This window comes from Sylvia atricapilla, chromosome 6 (assembly GCF_009819655.1).
Source record: "Sylvia atricapilla isolate bSylAtr1 chromosome 6, bSylAtr1.pri, whole genome shotgun sequence".
NCBI classification, from domain to species: domain Eukaryota; kingdom Metazoa; phylum Chordata; class Aves; order Passeriformes; family Sylviidae; genus Sylvia; species Sylvia atricapilla.
The window spans coordinates 28,404,144-28,431,857 of NC_089145.1; the positions used below are offsets into that span (position 1 = coordinate 28,404,144).

General features: G+C 44.4%; 1 protein-coding gene across 1 annotated transcript; it reads right to left on the minus strand.

The window, feature by feature from the left end:
* Nucleotides 1-293: 293 nt before the first annotated feature.
* Nucleotides 294-27,714, minus strand: TTC9 (tetratricopeptide repeat domain 9). The gene is made up of 3 exons (XM_066321327.1): nucleotides 27,212-27,714; nucleotides 6,582-6,764; nucleotides 294-1,449 (listed from the first exon to the last, which is right to left on the minus strand). The coding sequence occupies exons 1-3, from the start codon at nucleotides 27,576-27,578 to the stop codon at nucleotides 1,370-1,372; spliced, it is 630 nt and encodes a 209-aa protein (XP_066177424.1). The 5' UTR covers nucleotides 27,579-27,714; the 3' UTR covers nucleotides 294-1,369.

Below are 27,714 nucleotides of genomic sequence, written 5' to 3' on the forward strand. Positions count from 1 at the left end.
GATAAAACCACTCACGTATATCCTGCAATTGGGAACACACTGGGCCACTGCTGGGGCAAGTCACACTGAGAATATGTTTGTGGCACTTACTGATCCCATTATTGGCAGTTTCAGAAAAGGACTTTTGAATCAAGGAGACAGAGCTCTCAGAGAAGATCAAACTGCTGGAGAATGTCTAAACAGGCCCTCTGGGCTGCCAAAATAGGCTCCAAAGCTGTTGGTCCTGCCCTGTTGTCAGCACCACATTCCCCTACAAAAGAAAAAAACAGGACACAGGAAGCACCAACACAAGGTGGGAGAATCAAGACCTCAATCCAATGTACTAATAATACTTAGCACTGTACATCACTGTACTGTTACTTACAAACATTAACTGATACATCCTCACAACACCCCTGCGAGGTAGGGAAGTATTATTATCCCTAATGTACAGATAGGGAAACCGAGGCACCAAGAGGCTAAAAGTGACTTGCCCAGGATCACACAGCAAGGCATTGGTAGAGCCAAGGTACGAGTGGAGACGTCCCTTGTTCCCCACCCCATGCTGCCCCCTCCCTAGATAATGTTGTCTGTCTGGACAGAGGGAACCAAAGAGGCTCCTTTGGAAAGCAATGCCCGGACTTGTTGCCTATGAATAATTTTTATTTGCCTTTAATGAATTATTTCACAGTTTTCCCCTCACACTGTACACCATGCTTCCACAGTCCATTCAGCGCTCTGTGGTGGCCCACAGCCTTCTCCTCCAGCACCTGGACAGCTCTGCAGGGGGTTCATAGGGTACTCTGTGCTTTCATCAAGAGGATGTTTAGAAACAGTTTTCACTGACATCAGACTGGGAGCATGTCAGCTCTCACTGGAGACCAATAACACACACTGGAGAAGCAGGCAGAGGGAACTGATGGTAAAAAGGCATTTGCTGTCCCCTGTGGAATGACCAGTGGCTCTCTTGGTTTCTTAGCTCTTCCAAGCTCCAGTGATCACTCAGAGCAGAAACCCTCTGTCTCCAGCTTGCCTGGTCAGGAAGTCGTTATTCTGGGGGCTGCTTCCTAATAGGTGAAAGGCAGTCAGTTCAGGACCAGACAGGTCCCTCAGCATTGCCTACTCCAGGTGTGTGACACTGTCTGGGAACAAGGCTGGCTGTAGTTGTTGTGCTCTTTTGCCACAGGGAAGGGGTATTACCATGGTTGGCAAGCAGCCATATCCAGCGTCCAAGTCTCTTTCATTTCAAAACTGGTATTCAATGAAGAGCAAGGGAAAGTGGATGGATGAGGAGATGAGGATGAGGCAGAGCAAATGGGAAAATCCACCAAATGAGCTTCTAGGATGGAAATGTTCCCCCTTGGGCACTTCAGCTGAAGAGGCTTCATTTTCACAAGGTTTCCTTCTCTCTCTGGGAACATCTGCTCAGCTTCATCTCTGTCAGCTGGATGTATCGTATGACATTGGTATCTGCAGGGAAAGAACACACACACAGGTATGGTGGTTATACAACTCCCTGTGGCAGACAGACAGAATGCACCTTCATCCCTGGTACATCACAAGGGAGCAGCATGGCTCCAGTGCTGTGTGCTGGAACAGCATCAGTTGGAACGGCCTCTGAACCAAACGCAGAACCTCTGGTTTTGGAGAGCATGGTCTGAGTTGTGCTCACCATCCCTGTTGCTCACAGTCTTGCCTCAGCTACTTTTTACCTTCTCTCCAATTACTTTTGGTCAGCACAGCTGAACTCACACAGCTGAAACTATCCAGGTCATCCTTGCCTGTACTTGAGGAATGACACACCTCCATTGGCTTCTCTTCCTGCAGTACCTGTATGCAAGCCCCTTGCATGCAAAAAAAAGGCATTTTACGTACAGTTACGCTCTTCCTTTTCACTCTCCCACTCTATTTAATATTCCACTATTTTCACATTTTTCCATGATGAATAGAATTGAGAAGAGCATCCTTCACATTGTCTTTACACCCCTTCTTCTCTTAAATTTTCTGCTTGGATGTCCTTCCACCATGACACTCTCTCTGCAATTTTGTCATATGCTGTATTCTGCATACTGACTTGTCTGTCCTGTCTAATGAAGTTACTAGGGGCACAGAACCACAGATCCATCTTCATAGAAAGCTGTGATACCCCAGCACTGTGCAGGTGATAAGCTGAGCCTTCTTCCTTCCAGCATTTCAGAGCATCAACACGTCACCCAGACTATGTGAGTTTGGCTTTATCTCCTGGCCTCAGCTTTAAGGGAACCCGTTCACCCTGGATCACAGTTTGGTCTAAATGAGTTTGTGTTTCCAGACAGAGCCAATGATTCTGCAGTCCTATCAAGCCTCTCTTAAACCGAGCTGATTTCTGTCATGAGGGTAACTTCACACACACATAGCACCCACGAAGTGGAAAAAGCCATGTAGTACCAGAAGCAAGCAAGTAAAAACATAGCCACTTTTACTTCTGCATTGATAAAAAAATGATTCTTTGCTCAGAGCCTTCCTCTGACAACCAACCAGGGCCAGCTTGGTCCACTGAAGTTATTAGACCCTCAGACACCAATCAGAAGTGCAACGCAGTCTAATGAGAGGGCAATCTTGTCTCCTCCTCGTCCAAACTGCATTGTATTCCACACCAGCTAGGGAAATGAGAAGCTTTCGAAGTGATGAACAAATTACTGGGAACATGTCCAGCACTAGTGAGTGTGGGTATTGCACCCCCCAAAGCAGTTGTAGGTGCAAAGTTTCCTTTAAAGATGAGGACATCTCTGTTGTCCTCTCTGCCAGTGCTGAATCAGTGCCAGACAAATCAGTTTCCTGCCACACAGAGCTATCCACAAACATGCCACGGGGCATCTGTGGGCCATGGCCATGCTGTTGTGACTTCTCAAGTTGTCTCTGGTGAGGCAGGTCTCCTGCTGAGTCTTCTGCAGGTTTAACTGCATCATCCTAGGCACTCCAGAGGGTGGGATTTGATGACTAAGCTACTTGACCTGTTTGGGACATTTTTAATGAGCTAAGAATTCTGCTGTTGCTTCTGTCAAACAAGATGCATCGGCATCCTGGGTTGTTTATGCATTAGCACTTGTTACCAGCCCACCAAATTTTAAACTAGCCTTTTAAAAAACAGAATTATTGTAGTTGTGCAGCCTCCTGGAATGAAGAAATTCAGTTGAGGGGGTAGCCCTGAATTTTAGGCTTAAAATGAAATGGGTGCAGTTGGCTGACTCACTCCCAGCAGTGCAGGGCAGGACACACAGCCTGAGCAAGGTCCTGCTGTGCTGTGTGGATCTCCGTGTGACCTCTGCTCTGTGCTCTTCTAGGCTCTGATGGGCTGTGCTCTGGGTACACATCCCCACCATTGAGGTACACACTTGGAATGCCTGCCTGGTGCAGGCAAGAAGGGATAACTGCATGGGCATGTCAGGAAATCCCACCTGCCTGGGCCTACAGGGACTCAGCATCTCACTGAGGGGGCAGAGATGGGCTCATAATTGGGAAAGGCTGCCAGCCTCCTTTAGCTTTCAGGTAAGGCAGTGACTGCTGATGGCACAGCTTCACTCACCCAGGAGGTTTTCACATGCCTGGGAAGCCCTGGGCAAAATAATGTGTAGCCTGACAGAGGATGGGAGATGCTCCCATTGCAAGCTACTTATAGACCTCTCAGGCTGGTTTTGGCATGTTTTGCTCCCTTTGTGAGGGCCATTATTTTACCAAGGAAAAATAATGAGAGCAGCACTCTGTTTACAGCAGTGGAGCCCTGTCTTTGTCTAGTTTTTTCTACCAAAGAGTATTGCACCATACTAGCTTGCCTGCAGAAATATTTCAAAGTTATGTGTAAATGTTAATGAGAAGACTCTCATCTCTCAGTGGAGAAGAAGTGATCCCCTTTGGCCGATGAGGAAATAACAAGAAAAATTCAGATGAGGGGACAGATCCATGCAAAGGAGTACTGATAGAGCTGCAATGGATATGTGTTTCCTGGTTCTTAGGACTGTACCTGTGTCTCTCTTCAGAGCAGCCTAATTCTTTTTTGAAGGTCATTTCTGCTTCTCCTGTAGCTTCAGGGCCCAGTTGCTTATCTGCTGTGCAGACACCATGGCCTGTGTTTTGTTCCCAGGACTTCTGAGTCACAGGGGTGCAGGAAGTCAGCCGCGAGCCTGCCCCGCACAGCACAAAACCCGTCTGGTCAGGGCAGCCCACGGGATGTCTGAACGTGGGCTCCCAGCACAGGGACAGCAGGAACCACTGTTTGACATGACCAGGCCATTGCCAGCTGATGGTCTCAATCCCAGTCAGTCCCTGCCCTGACAATGCAGTCCCAGTGAGAGAGGGCTGAACAAGGCTTTCAGCAAGGTGCATGTTTGGCTGCCTGTGCTGCACCAACCTCTGGACACAGACCTCATGGAGGGTCCATGCATGCTTTACATGACTTAATAGCAGCTTCTCTCTCCCTTAGAAGGAGGGTTATACAACTATCTCGTGTTATTTCCATCTGCTTTTGTGATTTTTGTTTGGAGGTGGCACAAGAAATCAGGCCAAATCCAACCTTCCTTCACCCTGGGCAGATAGTGAATAGCCACAAGGGATCTGCTGTGCTGACAGCCCTTTAGAACACTAAACTCCTTTGCTAACTAATTCTTCTTTCCTATTCAAAATCTCTCCCACCAAAGAGAATAACTGCCAGTGATTTGTGCCAAAAACATTCCTTATTAGAAAAAAAAAAGCACACAGGAACATGACTGCAATAATAACCAGTGAGCCTGGTGAAACCTCAGATAAAGGAAAACAATCACACTTTGCAGATGGAGACATTGAAAGTGGAGACAGTGACTTATTCCAGGTCACATAATAATTTTTTATAGTGCTACCTGATTCCTATTACTGTGTTTTAACAGCCACATCCTTTCTTACTGTACATATTCAATTCTTTCCCCCCGAATGCCCTTCAAGTTTTCCATAATCATAAATAAAACAGTGGAACAACAGCCTTGAATGGTCTACAAATAACAGGAAAGAGTCTGATGCAGAACTGAAGGCCAGAACTGGGTTTTGTATACATTAAGCGCCTTCAGGGATACTTTCTGGTATGTTTTTGTAGCAAGTGGTATTTGAAGTTGTTGCTGTTGAATAAATTAGTATGTATTTCAAGAAGCAATGAGGAATACCAAATAAATAGTATCACGAGGAGGGGGGTGGTAAGGAAGCTAAGAAACACATATTTAAAAAATGGAAGCTAAATCATTCAGCTAAGAGAAATTTTTCACATCTGAGCCTAGTCAAACTTCAAGGTTAGGATAACTTATTTTCCACTGACTATTTTTCTCTTGCATATGCTTCTCCATTTCCTGGTTCTGGCAAGGGCTGAAAGCAGAAGGGCACACTGTAAACTAAAATAGGCTAAACTGAGCTTTTAAACACATTTGTTCTGGGAGTGTGGGGTGCACAGCTGTGCTGTCAGACTGCCCGAAGCCCATGGCCAAGAACAGCAGATGGGACCACGGACCCTTAGGGGAGGTGGAAGGGGAAGGAGATCCCAGCACACTCCCAAGCACACCCTCCCTCATGGTCCTCCAGGGCACAGCCACTGCAGGAGCCCTGCAGGGCCAATGCCTGTAGGACGTCAAGCACAGCCAGCTCCAACAGCCTCCCTTCCCTCCTCTAGTTTAATGAATGTCAGCTCCACCATGCTCCCTCCACCAGGACCCAGGCTTGCCCAATTTACTCAGGAAAGAGTTCTCACTCTTTCCTCTCAGATTCTTATGAAGAGCTGCTCTGTAGGATTTTCTTTGCACATTGCTTCCATTTCACTTTCTTGAAATTTTTTAATTTCAAGTTCTACAAAATTCCTTTCTGTTTAAAACCACAGTGTTGTTTTATCTCCCTATGAATTCTGAAAAAATAAAAGCATCTTCTCTACCTCACCCTCATCTCTGGCCTTTCACCCACCTTCTGAGGCTGGGCAGATTAGCATGAGGATGGCTGCTCTGGCAAGGCTCAGCTGTTTGGATATGTAATTTCATTGCTGTCCCCAAATGAACTGTATAGTTTTGACAGATGGATGACAGACACTTAACAAGGAATTGGCTGATTTCAAGGCAGAAGTTGAAGCATCCTGATGAATGCTTTGTGGGTAAATGTCTGTCTCCTTGATCAAAGCAAAATACTAACCCCTTACTGAGATGGCAGAAGGCTACTGAGGATGACAAATAGTCTCCTGGCATTGCTAAGGGGAAGAAGCTTTTTCACCAAGGGTCAGAAAATGTAATGGTTGGGGTACACTCTTTCCGCAGCCTGCTTTCTTCTGCAAAAATAAGCTAGTGAGGAAAAGAGAGGCAGGATCCCCTCCACACCGACAGCATTCCAGAAATACTGTCATCTTCCAGGCCATGCTGCAGCCTTGGCAGCAGTTAATCTTTGAGCACTGCAACCTTGCTGCACTACCCACGAGTGCTTGAAGGGGAGTCCAGGCGAGGACATACAGTGAGTCATGCTCATCCCTGTGGAAATCAATGCAATCAAGTCAGGGACAGATGACATTTAATGGAAAGAAATACAAAAGCCCTCAGTGCAAAGCCACATCCCTGCTCCCTTCCTCATACCTGTCGGCTGGCGGGATCTTGCCTCTTTCAGGTAGTAGAGGGCCTTGTTGAAGTCACCCAGGTGGTAAAATGCCACTCCCGATCGATAGAGCGCCTTGAAGTTCTCGCCTTCCTTCTGCAGCACTTTGAGGCAGTACTCCTTGACCCGCTCGTAATTCACCAGCTCAGCCTGGAGCAGGCAGGCTGCAGGGCATGGAGAGAAGATGGCAGACAGACAGACAGGAAAACATTAGTGCTGGATTTCCCCCTGCTCTTGCAATCTGCACGGGAGAAGAGAGCAGCTTAGGTGAGGGAAATGACTCAGGCCCGTGATTCAGAAAGGGTGCAGCCATATGGATTGTTTGCCAAACCCAATTGTTCGTAATTTAAATACCAATGGTTCTGTTTTTGCCATTGCAAAGCAAAGGGATTGTGTTTACTCCCGGGAGACACACAGGCACATGAAACACTGGGGGGGAGAGGGAGAACATAAACACCCCTTCACAGCTCTGCAATGCCACACAGTCTTGTGGCAGTGGCCATGTTCGATTTGTTGTGAAATTGCTTCCCGGACTGAGGGATGGAGCTGTGAAAAGTGCAAAAAGGCAGACTAACAGTTATCCGACAAGGAAAAAGGGGGATAAATTGGATCAGATTTTTGTATTTGGCTTAATTCAAGGCTCTTAGGTTTAAAAATAATATGTAATTGCCTTTTATCCATGAGATCCTGCATAGAGTCTTGCTATAGGAAACGACAAGGGGCTCTGCCTTGCTGAAATGTGCTGTCAGCAAACCAGAGACACCTGGAGTTGTGCTACAGGGAACAACTGGGCTATGCTGCCTGCTTCCTGCTAAGCACTGCAACACAAGCTCACTCCCAGAGGTGAGGTCTGCTGACTTCCTGAAGGAAAAGGCAAACAGTAAATAAACATGTTGAGGGTTTTGTGTACTGAAGAACAATTGTTGCATAAATGTCTAGGAGCTGAAGAAAATGCCCATAGTGAACTTCCCACAACTAGGAGTGAAATAAAGAGGAAAGGGGAAGATCCCATAGCCATGCTTTACAGCTGTGCTTAGGGCTTTCTGTACTGCTTACTCCAGTGGGCTGAACTTCATACAGGTGACCTGAGCATTAGGAATGGCTTGGGGAACACTGACAAGGATAGGACACAGTGCAGTCACAGTTCCTGGGAAATAAAGTTGTGCTGCAACACAGGCCCATCTAGTGCTGCAATCCAAGGCAACTTTTAGAACACAATTTGGGAAGGAAGGCAGAATGCCACTGCAAGGATCAGTTCAGAGGCTGGCAGTATGAAGTGCCAGGGCATGGAGAGAAATTTCCCATGGCAGGTGGTGTTACTCAGTGTGTCTCTGGCAAGGAGGAGACTCAGGGCTCCTGGAAATCCAAGTCATCCTAGGTCAGGTGTCACCAATGAACAGCCAGACTTCACTTCGTGCACGGTAATTGCAGCTGAGAGGATATGGTGCTGGATCAGAAATATGACACAGTTCTTCTTCCCCTTTCCCCACACCGCCAGAGTGAGCCCCACAACCCTTTCTGTATCACACTTTACTTCATGAGAAGGGGGCTGGCTAGATGACCTCCAGAGATTGCTTCCAACCTAAATTAGTCCAAATCCATGATCACTTAATGTGGACAGAATACACTTCTAACCCAAGTATGCCTTCAAAGCTTAAACAGCTTACTGGGAACAATCACAAACAGGCTTTAACCATCCAAGCACTGATGCTAGAGACGTTTTTAACAAGGACTGCAGAACTAGTCCCACTGCTGGTATGTTGTTTAAGTGACAGAGCCTTTACTAACAAGAGCTTTGTCCCATTTGCTTTAATAATAGAATGTCAATGTTCTAACAGCTCCTGCTATTATGTGCATAGGTATCTTGAAAGATTCTGACCATTTGTTATTTGATTGCCAGTTTGAAAACACATATATTTCTAAAACCTTCGTGGCATTTCCTTATCCAGAGTTTGCCCCTTGCTATTTGTCACACATTGATTTTTCTCACTCTGTTTCTAATGGAGCTTGAAATGACTGCACCTTGTTTTTCCTTATTTTTTAACCCTATTGAAAAGATGGCTGTGTAAATTACTGCTGGCTTCACTGCCCTGGAAACAGAATTGCTTTGTTTATCTGCTGACCAGTAGCATGTACAGCAGTGGCAATAGCTTTCTGCACACTGCCAATCTGAGCCAGCTTTTCACGTTCTGTGGAACTGACTTTCAGAACAACTAGGGGGGAATTTCAGTCTCTCTGTTAATTTCCTACTTGGTATTTCCAGTGAGAGTCACAGAAATTACTCTCTGAAAAATGACAGGCAATCTATTAATGTGTATTAACTCACTAATTCCATGGAGTTGAAAAAACTGGACTTGCTTCATGTATTGGCGGAAAAGAAAAGAAAAACTCTCCCACATCCTGCTAATTCATAAACCCAAATGGGTTTCCGGATATCCAGCTGGGTTCTCTCTGTGACTCATACTCACAGTAAAGCTTCTGCAGGGCATCCCTGCTAACTGTGCACGTGGTGGGGAGAAGTCAGCACCACATGGCCAGCAGGAGAGATGTGTGTTTATCTGAACAAACTGAGCAGATGGATGTGCAGGAAGCAGTTCTGCTGGAAGAGTTGGCCACTTGGAGAGCCAGTGTTGGAAGTGGCTGCTGGAAATCAACCTGAAGGGAGTATCTCCCTTATAAATATTTAGACATGCGTGCTTCCAGTTCTTAGTGGCCTGAAATGATCTTAATCTACTGTGATCCAACAAAAAAATTGAGGCTGGTAGTAATTCAGCTTTCAGAAATGGAGGAGACATGGAATCTTTGTACTTCTTACCTGATTCAGTCAGGGGAGAATTGTTTTGAAAACATGTTGTTTTCCTAAACAGATGTGGAACTCTGGCTGGGAGTGTTTCTTTACCACATCAAACACCTTATCATACTCCATCTAAGTTCATAATAGGCCCCCGGTGAATTTCTCTGAGGAAGAGAGCTCACTCAGAGAGACCAAATCTAAAGGTTTATCCAGATCCTCCTCCTGCTTTCTAGAAACTGAATGGGCTTGATTCTGCACAGCACCAGCTCTAGTAACTCTGCTGATTAGAAGGGTGCCCTTTACTTGCAGAGGAAAACTATAGTCACCCATTCCATGCAGGTCTCGTTGTCATTGTAATGCAGCACCTAGTGATTACATCTCCCCCACTCAGAAATGTTGCTTGCCCTGCTTACAGCAACATGCGATGGTTATCCACCACATTTGGTAATTGTTCTCAATATGGCAGCTGATTCTTTGTGTCAGCTTAAGCAATAAGTAATACTTAACTTTTAAGCCTATGTATGTCACATAGTGATGAAGAATCCCCATCTGCTGTAAAATCAAATCAAATAATAGCCATCTTGAAACTACTGGGTGTAATGTGCCTTGGGAACAGGGAGAGGGTTAGTACTATTAGCTCCAGAGGAGGGGTCCTGTCCATCATGCTGCTCAACTGACTGCTGATGTTTAAGCAAGGAAATAGGAAATTTGGCTGTTTTTCTTCACAAGAGTAACGTTAAGCCTAGATTTGTACATTTTAATTTGTGGATTCAAATCTATGCCAGTCAGCTCCATTTGAGAGGTGCAGCATGGATCTGCTACCAGTAGATAAGTTTTTGAGCTAAAATATTCCATGTGTGATATCTGCCTTTGATGTCTGCTTTTGAAAAATGTCGGACAAGACTGTTCAGGTATTTCTGAAAAACAGGCTAGGGAAACATAGTTTATTTTTCCCTTGTTAAAGATCTCTGGTGACTGCCTCTTTGGATGCATCTCATGCCCTCATCGTTTGGCTTTGCAAATGGAAATCTGGCAGATATCCTTTGTGTCAAGCAAGTGCCTTCTGTTATCCAAGGTAATCCTGAGCTGGCCAACTGATAACCTTCTGAAAATAAAACCAGTATGGTACTGCATATAGTACTCTGTAGAGATATGCTTTAGAATCTGGTACCCAAATCCTTTCAATATGCAGTCCACCCTGGGCACCATCCGATCTAGAAAAATGTTGTGATCTGAAAATTTTGAGATCACAAAAATCCTCTTCTTGGCTCACTGGTCACAGGAATAAAGAAAAAGTGGAAACCAAGATAAGAGGTGTTGCTTCAGCTATGACAGAAAGATGGGGAGGCAGAGGCACAGAAAGGGGTTTCTGATGAAAGCAGTGTATGAGTGAGAGCTGAGGTCTATTGGGGAAGTAAAGACTGGGTAGAGATGTGAAGTTAAGAGTTTGGGACAATGTGCTAAGGACGTAGTACACAGTGCAGCCAGCCTGGAGACCAAGAGGAGCAAGGTGAAATTACAGCAGTGAAATCCAGGCAGAAAAAACTAGCTTCCCTGGCTACGTATGGCAGCAACATCTCTAGCAGATCACTTAACCACATCCCAGTTCTGAATCACCTTTTTCTATGCTGGGATATCACCAAGGGACACTAACCGGCACTGCTGAAAGGTTGCCCTTCCAAGCATTCCCTGGAGACTGGAATAGGTGTCCTGTACAAGAGTTAATGGCAAGTCATGTGGTTCAACCACTCTTATATACCTGTGCATAAAGGTCTGAATCCAAACAACCTTTATTTTTAACCCTTAGAAGGAAAAAACAGCCTGTATTGATTTGTTTAGTTGCAATGCAGAGAAGTAGCTAAACTAATTACTGCTTAAACCTGAAGTGGATCTTCCCTCTTTACTGCATTTATTCTTGACTCCACCACAGGAGTTTACCAACATCCGTGAATTGTTCCTGTTTATCAAGTGCTAGGTACTCCAACCACTAAAAAGTCAACCTGTATTTCACAAATTGACAGTGTCATTCCCAGAAATAACCACAATTAAACTCTGCAAAATACTTTGCTTTCAGATATGATCTCACTGTAAGTATAGCAGCCAGCAGTTCACTTAAAATGTATTTAATTGCAGGAAGATTGTTCCTATTCTTGCTCTGGGGTTCTACTTTAGGAAACATGATTGATACTTTAATATAACTCCTTCAGGGTTTTATTCAGACATTTGATTAAGACCTTCATATATCATTGAACAGGCTTTGTTCTCACATCTCTTTGAGACTCAAAATAACAGGGCAGACTAAGAGAGTCCTATATTCCAGAAGGCTTGGTATCCTCCATGGTGATGCTCTCCCTCAGAAAAGAGAAAACATGGTAGTGATAAGTTCTGGTTTAGACATTTGGGAAGAGAAATTATTGGAATATAACAATAACAAAACCCAAATCAAACAGGAGGCAGCGGGGGCAGGAGACGGGGGCTGTGAAAAGAAAAAATATTTGTCTTGGATTAGACAGCAACCTTCTAACCATGCCACTAATGCATGTATCATTAATCTCTGTTTGCTGCAGACTGTGTAAATGGTGTTGACAAAAAGCACATGAGTTTACAATGTCCACTGGAAGAATTAAAAGGGATACCATTACTATATGAGACTAAAAATGTCAGTCATGTGTTAGTAACTTGAATATAATTAACTTCTAAAATAAATCAGGTAACACGTGACTCACAAGATTATGCTGAAAATGTAAAGGGTTATTTTAGATTTAAAGTCACTTTGGACTTAAATACTATAATTTTAATATACAGCATAAAAAGAACTGGAATGCTTATCCAAATTTCTCTGGATTTATTGATCATGAGTTTATAAACTGCACAGGCTACATGTAGAAGGCACAGCCCTAAGTTTTAACCTATGTTTTAACTTGTGTTAAATTTTCAATAGATTGGCACTGAAAAGAGCCACATAATGTGTGAGTGTAAGAAGCCTACAGTAGAGGAACTGAGAAAAGCATCCATATCTCCACAGAGCCCCATGTGTGCTGTGCCTTTCAAGAATGCAAACCAGCATTCCTCAAAAGAGGATGCTTAAACTATCTATTTTTTTTCCAGAGGAATGCTGTATGCAGTTTCCCTACTAGACTGAGACACTAATTAGGATCTACAGTTTCCAAACAATCTCTTCCATTAAATATTTCTCTTCTTTCTCTGTAGTCCAAGCTTGCAAACAAAGAGGATTTTCTGGCTTCTCACCAATAAAAAGCTAATTATAGACAGCTTGATAATGTCTGGCAATAATCTGATCAGCTGACTCCTAGTTCCCAGACAAACTTAATGGGATGAAAAGGGAATATCACAATGACAGTACAACTTTCCAGCCAGTGGCTCTCATTTATTCCTCTCCAGGTACCAAAAAGGCCTAAACATGCCCGTATGTTTCTGCTTGCAGGGAAACGGGTGGAAAATTAAAATCCAAACTGTATGACAGGTTGCCTCTCTCCATAGGGAGGGATTAATGCTAAATGAAGTGTGGATCCACAAATGTCTGTAGAGCCCAAAGTGAGCCACCTCTTCCAAACAGCCTTCCCCTTCTCAGCTTGACTCAATTTGTGAACAGATACCAACTGTTCCTCCCCCTCCTGCCATCCTGGCTATGCTTTCCTTCCAACACATAGCATGGTCTCTTTCAGTCCTCTGTTGCTCCTGAATCCTTCATACCCCTTCCAGAAGAAAGATCCTGACTTCATCATTCCAATTAGCTGTTCTAGGAGAGAGAGAGAGGCAGTAAAGTACGCTGATGCTTCCTCCACTGTACACATTAAAAGGTATTTAGTAGTTCTCAGAGGAGCTGCTGAGCCTGTGTGTCAGGCTTTTTGTGGCTGGCAGCCCACCCTAGGACTAATATGAGCTGTCAGAACAGATCAGTTTAACTTCAGTCTGTGATAGGGTGATCAATCTTGAAGATAAAGGAAAACCAGTAGATATCTTGGTTTTTACGCTAGTCAAGTGACAGATTTTTGTAACATTTTCTTAAGCAAGTTGAAGGAGCATGGTCTAAATGAGTAGGCTTAATTCTGCTAACAAAACAGAAGGCAACATTAGAGTAGAGTAGAGTAGAGTAGAGTAGAGTAGAGTAGAGCTGAGTTGAGTTTGCACTGATCTGTCCTAGGCCCCATGGTATTTGGTATTGTCAATACAGACCGAAATGACAGACTGCAGACTGTCTTGGCAATTTGCAGATGTGAGGACCTGGTATCTGTTGGAAGGTAGAGGCAGAATTCCAAAGGATCCTCACAAACTGGTGGTGGTGTTCTGATAAAAACAGGATGTAATTCGACAGGGGCAAGTTAAAGGTCCTACAGATACGCAGAAAAAACCTGAATGTGTAAGTTAAGTAGGGGTACAGATAGCTGGAAAGCAATTCTGCTGAAAATCCACAGGAGGACCCTGACAATAAGAAGTGGTCCAGAGAGGACAGAGCCTTACCAGGACAGATAAGGAAGAGAGGCTAACCCTATTCATCTACATAAAAAAGAAAAAAAGCAACTCAAATGCAAAGAAGGGTATAACTGGGAAACCATCCGTTCCCCTTGTACTCAGAAAGTAAGAAGAGGGCTTACATTTCAGCTAGGAAAAACTCTATGGTAGTGAAAAGAGCAAACCTTTGAAAGAGACTGCTTGGGAAAATCGTGAAGGTTCATAGCTTTGCAAATACTTGAGAACAGCTTAAGCAAATGTAACTTGGGATATGTCTTACCTGTACACTTGTACCACCCATGGGTATGGATAGAAGACTCATGACAGCTCTTAAGTCCTGATTGTTCTGAACACACAGGAGCAAACCTGTGTTGCCCTTGACAGCTACCATTTAGTTCTAATTCCTATCAGAAGGTCCCGCTGGAGGATGTCAGAGGAATATCCTGGCCAGACATGGAACAGGTAACCATTTAAGAACAGCTGGTATGACTGCTAGCCTTTGCTATGTGTTTATATTCTGCTGTCTCAGGCTTCTGTAGGTTTGAAGAGCTTATTTAAGTGTTCATTATTTCTGTAAGATGATTCTTAAGTTACTTCAAGGTAAGTTTTTGGTGATTTTCCCCTCCTTTTTGTCACAAATTCAGTGATGTAATACTGCAGTTTTCCTTCAAAGGGCCAAGGCTTTGAGAAACAAGGAATTTCAGCCAACTTTTCATCTGATCCCCATAGCTTCTGTTTTGTAAAAGTATTTTGGCCTACCACTTCCTGTAGTTATTAGTCCTTCAAATCAAAGCCACGGGCTTACTGAAAACCCCTGGCTGTGGTAGTATTAAAGCATTAGTTAAAATCCAGATTTCAAGCAAACAAGAATTTTCTGAAGCCAAAATCTGCCTCCAGCTGTGTACCAGCAAATCTTTATTCTACCAAAATAAAGAGCTTCCCATGGAGATGATCTTCATGTTGCATCTTCTAATCTGCATGCCTTCGTTTTTCTCAGCCATAAGAGGTAGGAGCAAAATCCTATCAAAGCATTGATAGAACAAGAGATTCAGTCAGGTTTTAACTACTACGACATTTTGATTCTATAAATACTAGCTCTTACTGTAGCTACATTGGAAGAGGTGGAAGTTCCTTCTGCTTGTTTTTGCCAAGGCTGTTATTGTTGATCTGCTAGGTTAAACAGCCTGGAGGTTTCCTCCTCTATGACTATCTGGTAATGACCTGTCTTTATCTTTTAGAATCAGTGCTGATCTAATCCAGTCTAGTCCAGTCAACTAGACACGCTTGGCCTTCAAATCTGTTCATCTGTTCCAGTTTCTATTTATTCCACTGCCTCTTTGTTGCTGTTTGCTTTTGCTCACCTTGTGTTGCTCTACTTCCTCACTGTGGCACCTTCCCCCTGTGGTACCCTTTCCTCCTCTGGCCCCCTATTGCTACTGACACTCAGTGAGGGAATCTTGACTGGTTTTCACAAGGGAAAAGTACACCGAATTTTAACAGAGATCAGCAACACCAGACAACCATTTAGTAAATATCTGGTGTTCAGCAGCAGTCAACTCCAACAGGTGCTATCAAATATTTTAAATTCTTACTGGAATATACTAAATACTGAAGTTATGGTCTTAATGAAATTATGGTATTTTTTCAAAACCCGTATAAGACAAAGGGGGACTTCTGTAAATAGGGAAGCACTTTGGAGGATATGGGGGATTTCAAGCTGCTATCTCTGCTGATGAGAAATGCACCCTTTGCTCACAGTAGTTCAAACAACTGACAGCAGTGCTGTGAAATGCAGCTGGAACAGCATGAAGGCTCTCCAGTGAAGTCACAACACTTGTGTATGCCATGATGGCCTCAAGCCTGGCTTACTGCAGCATGTTCAGTTTGGGATGAAAGCTAGCACTTTATGATGTTGATGACCACAAACAAGACACAATGACGTGGCTGGGTAATATCTGTGTGCTGTGCCCTGTGGCAACTCATGGTTCACCTCCCAGGACACATGAAAGAGCTGACCCTTGCAGAGTCTGCTGAGGGGTGGAGAGCAGGTTTACCATGTAAAATTGATAGGGACTGAAATGCTTTTGGATTTTCTTTGCACTCTCTCTAGCTGAAAAGATTCATCTGGCAAGATGGAGATGTCAAATGAGGAGGAGTATTTCCTTCATTAAATAATTACTCATTCATATGAGTTTTATCCAGGTCCGTTGTAGCCCAAAGCCTTTCCAATTTAATGATGTTTTGAAACAGCGAGAAACTTTTATGGCCTTTGTGGGAGGGATGCAGAGAACAACCGACAGAATCAAAGAGGCAGAGGATGCCTAAGTCATCTGTCTTTTAGCTAACTGAACAGAGGTGTAAAACAAAGTTCTCAACCTTATTTTCCTTAAAAATGCATTAAACAAACTTACTGAGAAGAGTGATTGGTCAGCAACAGCAAACTAACCCTGCCTGTACCAGGCTGCCACCCGCCTGAGCTTTCACAGACCACGAAGGGGCAGTTTAAGCATCACCCTGTCATGCAGTTGGACCTCAAGTGTTCCTGCTTCTTCCCTATCCTCCATTTATACCATATTAATTGATATCATTGACACATCTGTCTTCCTATCAAATTGAGCTGGCCAACAGGTTTGAAAGTTACTGAGAGGGGACCTGACAGGCAAACAGCAGAAAACATATGTACTAATGACTCATTTCCTTTGGAAATCAGGCTAAAAATGAATAAACTAAAGACCAGAGGGATGATTCAGAATATTATTTGCTTGAAAAAGTCAGGGTTTGAACTATGCAGAAGCATAAGCCAGTCCTTTAATACAATGTCTGCTCTTTAATATAAGCTGTGGCAAAGTGCTTCAGGTAAAAATCTCAGCTAACTCCCAAAACCTTCATAAACCTCATCTGCGTGATGAATTGCTGGCAGTGGAAGAATGAGGTAGGAGTGAATTTCTGATTGGGGTAACTTCCACCCCAACAGGGGCTGTGTTCAGGCACCAGGAACATCGAAATCATTGCACTGAATCAAGACAATTCTCTGTCTTGACTGTGCCTTTTTGATTAAGCTGAGGAAGGGGAAAGTACAGTGTAACAATTATGTGATGAAATGTGTTCTGATGACAAGGATCTGAAAAGGGATCACTAGTAGAGTATCTCAGGAATAATTTCAGAATGGAGCTTGTTTAGTGCTTTATTAATAGCCCTATGCAAAAGTCAGAGTGACCTACTGACTGTCAAGTTCAAAGATACTGTCAAAAGGGATAAGGATGACAATGTGATATATAAAGAACTACATAACCTGGTACACAGAAGTAAATTTATTCAGAATAGAATTTGGTGATACAAAATTTAAGACCATACTCTATGGGACCACTAAGAATTTGTACTTGAATTTGTGAGCTCATGAGCTGAAAAAAACCAAAAAACAAAACAAAACAAAAACCTCAAAAACAAACAAACAAACAAAACCCCAAAAACCAAACAACAACAACAAAAAAAAAAAAAAAAAAAAACTAAGAGGAAAAAGGGTGTGAATACACCAGATGATCAAAGAATGACTGAGTCACTTATGTGACATGGCTGTAGAGAGGGAAATGAAAATCTTAGAGAAGTTTATTCAAAAATTCAAACCAGTCAGTGGTTCTCAAGCATGAAAATGTAATATTTGCTTTTCAATTTTTATCCTATTTAATAGGGCAGTGAATATTCTGATTAGCTATATGTCTAAGCTTTCTTTTCTAACCTTATTACGTTCTTTAACTCCATGATACCTTCTGGCACTGTGCTCCAAATTAATCAGACCTGGGGCTTAAAAATTATTTTGTATTAATCTATTAATTTAATTTACCACCCCACCCCATGAGCAAAACTCCTCAGCTGCCTCAGTTTGAGCTCCATCACAAGTAGTTAGGGAATGTAAAAAGGAAAATCAATCTATTTGCTTTGTACTTCTGGTATAGGTGAGGATATTACACTGCTCTGGTTTCCTTGCAACATGGACACACTACTGTGTCTTAAGCAATTAATCGTTGCAAAGCATTTAAGAGGACAGTAAGCTAGGATTTGACTTATGTTAGTATTAAAAATATATGGTGACTAAAGGAGTTGAGACTTAACTTTCCACCACATTGTTTGATGAGAGAGATTGCTTCAGGCATGGTACAGAGATTCTGATTTGATCCTTTCTGAATCATTAGACAAAAAAAAAGGTGCCTTTGCAGAACAACAGCTAGGGCTGGCTTAGGATGGTTTTCCAGAGCACCCACTCTGGAAAACCCACTCAAGACACTCCTTCTCTCAGTCTTTCAGCTGATCTTGCAGCTCTGCTTTTTCATGATCAACTAGGTGGAGTGATGATCTCCCTGGGCAGCTCCTGCTTGCTTGGATTTATTCTCTGAAAGTGCGGATGAAATAAAATCTTTCTGCCCTCCTCCTCTCTGGAAGCACTCTCTCACTGCTCCTCAGTGGAGCAGAGGAATGTGAATTCTCACAGCTTCTTCCCTACAGATGGTTGAAAGATTCTTAGATTGTCCATTATATCATAAAGATGCTTTTCATGTCACAGTACATTTCTGGATTTCACGGTGACTGCAGGGATAACACAGCACACCAGGGGTAGATGTTTGTTAGTCACATTGGTCCAGGAATAGACAAAGGAAGCACTAAAGGTCTGACGTAAATTTTCAAGTCCCAGACACGTCCTCTGCTTTTAATTTACTTCCAGGAGTAAATTTCCTCTCCCATACACCAAGGAATGTGTGCGGCAACAAACCCCACCGCTTGTTTTGTATTCTCCTCTCCTTCTGCTTCAGGTAGCAGTAAACAGCTTTGGAGTGGAGTCTTTCAAGCTGGAAAAGGATGAAGATAAGCAGCATCCAACTGAGCTGATCTGAAAGCAGTCTTTAGGTGTTAGGCTAAACCTTATAGACACATCAGATGGGCAAATTTTCACCATTGCCTGATTGGGTTCTACCAAGAGGGCCCTGAACCCTTTTGCTTTACCGAATAAGGTGACTTATAGCAAGAATAAGGTGACTTACACTCATCTGAGTTTCATCAGGCAGGAAATGAGCTTTTTGTCAGATGTCACTGATGTGGCCTGGCCAGAACACTGCCGGGGGCGTGGAAACTGACAGTTGTAATCAGGGCATCAAAGGAGCTTTGGAATCAAAATTTGAGGAACACTAGTTTGGTGGCTCTTTGCTGGCTGACCCAGCTGTTTCTTTCCAGCAGCTCCCAGGCAACTGGATCGACAGCTAGATTATCAGAATTTTGCTGTCTGCCACTCTGATATGAAAGGAGTTGCTGTTGCCATTGATGCAGAACAATCTACATGACAGCCCCCTAAACTGGCAGCAAGTAACTGCAGTGGGCAGTGTTCCCACTAAAGAAAGAAAGGGAATACTGAGCAATGGCTATAGAAGTAGTTGCTTTAGTAGGGCAGAGATTTGACCTGTCAAACACAGATGTGCTGGAGAAGGAAAAATGCTGTAGCCTTGCAAGCAACAATCCGTGTCCTGGGTCCTGAAAAGCTTATGCACCAATATAAGGATGGCTGTTCTCTGCACCCAGGAACATGTACAGGGTTGCAGTTCCTACCTTGTTGATGGTACATGTGAATGAAAAGGACTGAGATGTCACCACAGTCAGGACCCTGAGGCACAGGACTTGTCAGGCAATTATGGTTTTTCTGTAAAACATCCACAACTACTGAAGGTGCAAACAGCATGGAATTGCTTTTTACCCCCCAGACTTCTGTTGGGAGGCTATTGAGAACTGTTCAGTGACGGTGACTTACACTGCCTAAGGCTTTCAGGTTAAGTATGTGCTACTGTGATGGGCAGAGTTGTGGTCATGGCCACACAGGACAAGTATGCGTTAGAATTCATGGCCCTGATCGGAAGAATTGGTAATTTTATCAAGGTGAGTGATACAGCATGTAAAGATAGGGAATATAGTCTCATGCTTGCACACAGAGTCTGTTGTAGAGATGTCACACAAAAACAGGTAACCAGCACCAACTGACTGGCTTCCTGTAAATGTCACATTGCCCACCGAGGGGATGAGAGGACCTCACTGGCAGAACAGAGATGGGGGGTGTCTGGGAAGGAACAAAGCTTTGTGTGAGAGTCTGTCAAAAAGTCTGAATAGCTGTGTTTCAACTGGGACAGAGAGTAAAGGAATTCAAAGGGTAGAGGCACGGACTGTGCAAGGAGCCCTGACTTCTGTACTGAGACATATGATGGGAGAACTGGGTACACTGGACAAAAACAAGGAGAAGCAGATGGTGCTATCCAGCCTATGAGCTTCAGAGCAAAGGCATGTCAAGTATTTTGGAAAGTGGGGAAAATGGAGCAGATTTTGATCATGACATCAAGTTATTGCCTATGCATAGTAATAGATGAGTTCTGGCAAGTCAATCTATGACAACTAAAGACCACTGCTCCCAGCTATCACTAGGTTATCAGAGATAAAACATGACTGTGCCTAAACCATTTCCATGAACTGTCTTAGTACTGTTTCTAGCAGTGTCCTAAACTCCAAACAGCTATCCTGAGATGGATTTTTCTGCTCCAGATCCACATTCAATGGTTGCCATTTTCAACTGCCTAGGCAAGTGTATAAAACCACTACTCCCACCTTTCAGCTTCACTCAAGCAAGTGTGCCCCAGCTGGAGTTATGTTCAGCAATTCCAGCAAAGCTTCCACAAACTGCACTGACTCTACAATCTTTGTTAAACAGAACAGAATAGTAGTGCTCCATGCCACTTTAAGATTTACCTGCATTCATCCATCAATGTCCTGAGCCTACTGTTTCCCATCCAAGATGCAGTGCAGAAATGAACAAAAGGAGAAAGATTCCTGAGAAGCCATTAGTAACACCTTTCTAGTTAACAGTAATTAATTCTGGCTCTTTTTCAAAGCATTTTTAACCCTCAATATTAGGCATTGGTATGGTCATCTGAGTAAGCTGAAACCAGAATTAATAAACCGTTGTCTTCCTTCCCTATCAGTTTCTCATCCATGATGCAGGAGAACAAAGAAGCAAATAAATAGCCAGTAGTTTTTCCTCAAAAGTTTATTAAGCATTTTCTCCCTTTCTTCATGTTTCCTCCATTTCACAGTCCTTTGTATGTTACTTTCTGAGACTACACAATGTCAAGAAGCTGGCAACATTTAGACCTCCCCTTTTATTTACACAGTTTACTTTTACTTTTTACTGTTCCTTTCCTCACAGCAGCTCTTTTACCATCCTCAAATCCTAATATGAGAACTCCTGCTGATCCTCCACTTTTGGAACATCCATTGAAATGCTAGAGGACAGTGACAAGGATCTTTGGATGTGTTGCTGTACTGATAAGGAGTTTTAAGAGAAAGGCTGGAGAAAGAGGTCTGGAGCTGGCTTAGACATTTCTGGGCTTGAGCCCAAGTGAACAGCAAGAAGAGAAGGATGCTCCACCTGCTGAACTATTCAGAAGTGGCCCAGCTCCCAGAAAAGGTGGTAACTATGGAGCTCATGGGTATATTTACCAATTGACTGGGACCCAGTTTTAACACTTGGTTTTACTGAACCAGCTGAACCATCTTCAGCACAGCACTGATGGGAACCTGTGGAGGTGTAAGAGGCTGTGACTCATTGCATAACTCTTGCCGAAGGAAACTCTAGGACAACATTTCAGAAGAGGATGGAGTAAAGCTGGAAGGATGTGCTACTACAGAACTCTGAGAAAACAGCAGCGTTCTCACAGTGGAAAACAAGCAGTACTCTAGGTAAACAACCACTGTCATTGGAGAAGCTTTGTGATTTTTGGTATCTCCTGCTTCATGTCCCATGGTAAACTCTATCTAAACTTTGAGGGATCTCAGGTCACCAAGACTGCAGCTCCTCTGGACAGTCTGGCCAGGGGATCTACACCTTCTCAGTTCTTTGTTTCAGGCGAATGCTGACAAGGTCAGCTGGGATAGGCTTCTCCTCATGCAAAGGGAATTAAACTTGTGATAGAAGTGGCTGCAAAAAAATCTGCAACCCACAGAGCCTCAAGTTTTGAAAAGGCTTGGGATGAATAGTGACACACATGCAGAAAAACACATCTCCTGCCTCAGCTAGAGGTGCTCTCAGACATGTATTACTTAAACCAAGGTTAGTGGCAGCTTGCTATCCTTTCTCTTCCCTCCCTCTCAGCCCCCTGGTATCTGGATGTATTTCCATCCCACCCTTTCAATGCACAAGCAACTTCATGAACAAGGGAGATTTTTGTTATCCTAAATAAAAAGGAATAGGTAAATACTGAGTATTTCTAAAGAGCAATTCATGACAATGGCTTGAAATTCTACATCTTTCTTAAATACATGTCAGAGTTTGGGCCTATCACTAAAAAATCCACACACAGTCATTAGCATTTATTCTCTTCTGCACTTGCACCTCCCTGGAGCAGTAATTGCATCAGTCCTGTAAAACAAGGAGTTTCAAAGCACTCTGGGCTGGTCAGATGTATCTAAAACAAGAGTGTCAGGAAACATCCCCTGCCAAGCAGTGAAAATGCAGACCACATCCTGCTGCTCTGTTTACTGCTGCCCCTCTTTCCCACTGTATGGCATCCTTATAGAGGGTGTTTTTGTTGATGCAGCACGTTAAAAAAATCACATCAAGCAACAATCCAACACTGCTTTAACACCCACAGTACCATGTGTCCTGGTAGAGTCTGTACTTGCTAACGGCTATATACTGGGATGGGCTTTTAGCAGAGACTCTTTTTGACGTCTCCTTGTGGGTGGTCAGTGGAAAGTTTTACCAGCTTTTCTCATGTTTCATTACATTTTTACTTGGATTACGTATTTTAAGTATTTTTGTTTGGATTTCTCACTGAACTACTCACAGAAGACCATGCAACTGGCGGTAATTGGAAGTAGTACCTACACCCCAGCGTGAGGATGCTAGAAGGTTCCTATGCTGCTGGAAGTGTCATATTCTGTGAGACTGTCACTATGACCTTCACATAGTCATTAGAGTGGTACCAGTACAAATTTCTATCAGCATAGGAAGCCATATATCATTTTCTAAACTGAGATATATCTAGGTGAGCTAAATTTTTAATCATCTGTCCAGGCATTTGTGGCCTTCTGCCAAGACTCCTATAGTAAACTACAGGTACCTGAATGGCAATGTAAACATGCTTTACAGTAGTCCCAGGAAGTCAAAAATGCAGATGGATAAACTGAAGTTAAGGAAAGATTTGGTGAAGATAATACCGCTGGTTAATACAAAGAGGGAGGATTAGCAAGCAGATCCCCTGGTGCCACTCGTCATCCCCAGATCTCTCTCTCTGGTTCCATTTCTCCTGCCAGAATTAGCTCTAGAATTTCTGCATGCTTAGGAAAATCAACAAAGGTTTGCTTATCACACAGCAACACTAACTCACCAGAGAAGCTTAAAACTGTGCTTACCCTTAGCATTTTGCTGGTTTGGAATGACTAGGACTGTTCCTCTCTGCAGAGCAGCCATAGTACTTTTAATCCTGTAAATTTCTAGGCAGTAATGGTAGAATAAAATAATCTTTGCATTTAATGGTTGCATTTGTAGTTGGTAAATTACCCCCATCTGCATGCAGTACATAAAGCATTTGAGCTTCTTCTCGATGAAATACGCTGTACGAGTGGAAGGGAGGTTAAGACCTGAGGTGTATTTGGCCAGTTTACTTTTCCACAAGCATTCTTTGTACATCCATCTGTTTTTCAAAAGAACATAAACCACTAACTTGCAGAAAACTCAGTTAAATGCACCATCAGGATGGGATCATGGTCCTTGTTCTTTATTTCTCAACAGGGCTGAGAGAAGCAAAAAGAGGTCAAGTGACTTCCTCAAGGTCAGAGACCGTCAGTGAGTCATAAAGAAAGGACTGTTTGCCTTACAACCCTGCATTCATTCCGCAAGGCTCTATGCTGCTGGTAGGCTTTTGTCTTTGCCTACCCTAGCAATTTCTGGGAGCCTCGGCCATGCTGCTGCTCTTGCCTCTGGTGACATTCATCACAACAACTTGTGGTAAAATGATGGGGTATTGGCAGGCCCACGCAAGAACGCAGCAGCGCAGATGTGAAGGGCAGTCCCTTTCAGGTGAAACTCTTGGAGCTTAAAATGAAGCCCAGCTAGCAGCTTAGTGAAAGAAACATGAGCAGCTCTGCCAATGGCAAGTTCTGAAAATCCTTGGCTGATTTAAAATAGTAATTTAAAAAAAAAAAAATTACAAGAACTTAAAACCCAGCAGATCTGGGATCCTTTCAAATGGGCTAAATAGTTTAGGCTGTGGGTGTGCCACATGGCTCTACCACAGCAGACCTTGGAAAATACAGCAAGTATTGGGGGGCTTTCAATAAATATGAGAGCTGGCCATGCCGTCTTACAGTAGAATTGCCTGTTGGAGGTTCTCTACAAAACAAGTGGACCTAAACAAGAATCTGTGAGCACATCTCTGACTGAATTTACCTTTGGCCGGCAGTGTCAGGCACTGACAACCATTTAGTATTTGCCCACATGTGCCTACTCATGCAATTGGTCAGATTAAAAAAAAACCAACAAATTAACAACCCTAGCATTTATCCATGAAATCACACAAAATCCCCTCTGGGTGTATTTCTCACCTATGTGCATATTTACCTGTACTTGATGCTCTCTTCTGACTCTCATGCTGCATCCAAACAAGTCAATGTGTGTGTGCATCTGTAGCTGTGTTGCAAAGCATCTCTGACAGGTGGATGTGTGGTGCCCACATGAAAAACGACAGTGAGAAGGCAAGGTGGGCTTCTCAAATGCCAGGCTTAGAGACTAAGCGGAGGTGCTAAAAGAACTTGATAATAAGGACACTCAGATGACAGCTGGTAACGCTACCGGCTATACTTCAGAGCTAAGTGAAAAGCTGCCTTCTCCAGAGTTAACATGTACTGCTGTTACGCTTTCTGCACTATACAGATTTATTTATTTTAGAAACACCTCTAGGCAGCCAGCAGTTCTCAGAAGCAAAACTCCCCGCATCTCCTCTGCTCCCCATGTCAAGTAACACTGACTTCAGCTGTAACAGTACGTGCTCTGCCGCTGCTAGAGCCCACTGTGTAAAGAAACTGGTGTCTCCTGCTGCATCACACTTAGAAAATGAAGTCCCACTGCTGCATGTCTTGAAGCTGCTATTAGAAATATATACTAATTATTGTTACATTTCTGGGGAAACACTCTCTCCTCCCTTCCTTTCTCTTTCAACATGAATTCACTGATCCTCCTGCTAGAATGGGAGCTCTGTGACTGGGCTAGGAGTAAAAACACTGCAATTCCAGTTTAACTGCACACTCCCCTCTTCAGCATGCAGGGCATTTCTTTAAAATTGCTTCAGATAGCCCAGCAGACACACACAAAACTATGCATTTCTAAGACAAATGCTGTTCTCTGCTCTGTGCATGCCATCTACTGAAAACATGTGACAACCGCCTGTGCAAAATGACAGCTTGACCTGCTGTGAGGTTATCCCAGGAAAAGCACTGCTTGTAAGTCCAGGGTTAATTATACTCACCTCCTCCTGTGTTCATACTGGTTAAATTTAGGAAAAAATCTGTTCATATCTAGGATAAAGACGGAGAATGTTTCTCACACCAATTGCTACTGCTGACAAGATCAAATACAACCAACAGTGACAAAAATTCCTTGCACAAACAAGAAATTGTAAAAAAAAGAGCTGGACAATGACAATGACACAGGACAACTCCATCAGCAGGAATCAAGACATTTCTTGCAAGTGGAATTGCGTACTGGCAGAAAGTGCCTCAGAAGCAAATTCCATTTCTCCCTCTTCATTTACCTTCCATCTACCATGTCTCATTTGTATCTAGCAAAGATAGTGGCTGTGAGCACTTTTTCAAGCCCAGAAACTCACCAAGGTCTATTTTTCAGAGTATTATGGGCTTCTTGTGTAACCCTGCCAATCTTAATGACCCTTGCCAAATACAATGGATTTTAATAAACCTGTGAACAGAAATTTGTAGAGACATAATTACATCTGTGCAATTATGGTATTGCTCTGAAATCTCACTTGCCTCTCCACCTACAAGATTTCAATAGGCTTTCGAAGGAAGAGTATTTGGAAACATGATGAAAAGGAGCTAAATTGTGCTCCCCATTACATCCCAAAAGGCATGCTGAACGTAAGAGACTGGCATGCATTATGACGAGAGGATGCTGGCTTGGTGTTTCAAACCGTTCACTTCACACTGCATCTTTTCTAGCACTAGAGAACAGGAAACAAAGCTAACCAACTCTGTCTAGAAAACCAAAAGCTAATGTCCTCATTTGCGCCATTTTTTACCCCCAAGGATATAAAGGGTGATGAGTGACCCTTCATCCTTCTGGAAAACAGCAGAGCGTTTTTAATACTGTCATTTTGTGTATTTGTCCAAGTTTTTAATGCTCTCTTCCCCATATGTACCTAGGCACAAGTTTTTGTTGTAGAGATGCTTTCAGGCTTGGAAAGGAAAGAAACGTGCTGCTGGGGACCAAAAGTAACATCTGATCCTGCACTTGTTTGGATAAAGCTCCTTGAAGTCAACAGGAGTTCTGTTTCTGTAAGGACTTCAGAATCTCTCTACAAAGTAGTTAAACCCCCCACCACTCCTCTCCACCTTCCTGCAGCACTTCTGAACAGATGGCAGGGAGCAAAGGGAGGCATGATCAAATGTCTGCTGACCACAATGACGACTGGAAGCCAGCAAAAAGCCAGGACTGTATTGGCTTTCAACTTTAAGAGCTAAGAAGCCAAAAAATTCTTTTTATATCTGATCGAACTATTTGGAGGCATTGCAGTCGCGCCCAAACCCTTCCCCTTCCTTACATCAAATGTGGTAGGAGTCCGTCTCTCTGTAATACCATTAATTATAGGCTCCAGAGTCGGAGCTGTGGCGAAGGGACTGAAGGACATCTCGGGCTGAGGGTACAGCACAGCAGGCAATTTTGGCCATTTCGCGAGCCACGATTTCTGGCAGCCGGAGCGCCCCACGCAGGCACCGCCGCCCTGCCACCTGTCTCCCGGGGGAGAAGGGCACGGCTTCATCGGGGGCGGATGGAGCCGCCCGGGGGAAGCGCTGGGGGGTCGCAGGCGAGCCCGAGCGCCAGGAGCGGCCGCGCGTCCCCTCCCCAGAGCTGCCCGGGGCAGCACGGCCGTGCCCAGCGGGAGCGCGAACGCGAAAATGGAAGCCAGCGCAAGGGAAGGGGATGCGGCGAGCGGAGCGGGGCGGCAGCGCTGCTCTGCGGAGGGGGAGGGAGGTGTGCGCGGCGCAGGTGGGGACCCGCCGCCCCTCGCCCGCGGCCCCGCTGACCTGCCAGGCTGTTGTAGCAGTCGACCTCGATGGCCTCCACCGCCTGCCGCTGCTCCTCGCTCAGCCCCGCCGCGGCGGCGGCGGCGGGAGGGCGCTGCCCGGCCGGCTCCTGGCTCAGCAGCAGCAGCAGCGCCTTCAGCTCCAGCAAGGCGCGGTGGTACTTGCCGATGGCCTCCCGGAATTTCTTGTCCTTGTAGCACTGCGCCCCTTCGCTCTTGAAATCCAGCGCCCGTCCGATCAGCTCGCCCGGCTCGGCGCTGCCCGCCGCCGCCGCCCGCGGCTGGGCACCGCCGGCGGGGCCGTGCCCATCGCCCGCCCCGCGGCCGCCGGCGTTCAGCTTGCCCGCCGCCGGGCTCGCCCTCTCCATGGCCGCGGCGCCGCCCGGCTCCCGCGCCGCCCTACGCGGGCGATGCCGCGGCGCCCGCCGCCGCGCTCCCGGCCTTGCCCCCGCGCCGCTCCGCGGCTCCGCCGCTCGCTCCCATCCTCCGGCGGCCGCCGCTCCT

Coding starts and splice junctions, on each gene's coding strand:
- TTC9 (XM_066321327.1), bottom strand. CDS start 27,578: ATGGAGAGGGCGAGCCCGGCGGCGGGCAAGCTGAACGCCGGCGGCCGC. Junction 6,765..27,211: donor CTGCTACAACAGCCTGGCAG/GTCAGCGGGGCC, acceptor CATGCCCTGCAG/CCTGCCTGCTCCAGGCTGAG. Junction 1,450..6,581: donor AAGATCCCGCCAGCCGACAG/GTATGAGGAAGG, acceptor CTTTCCCTGCAG/ATACCAATGTCATACGATAC.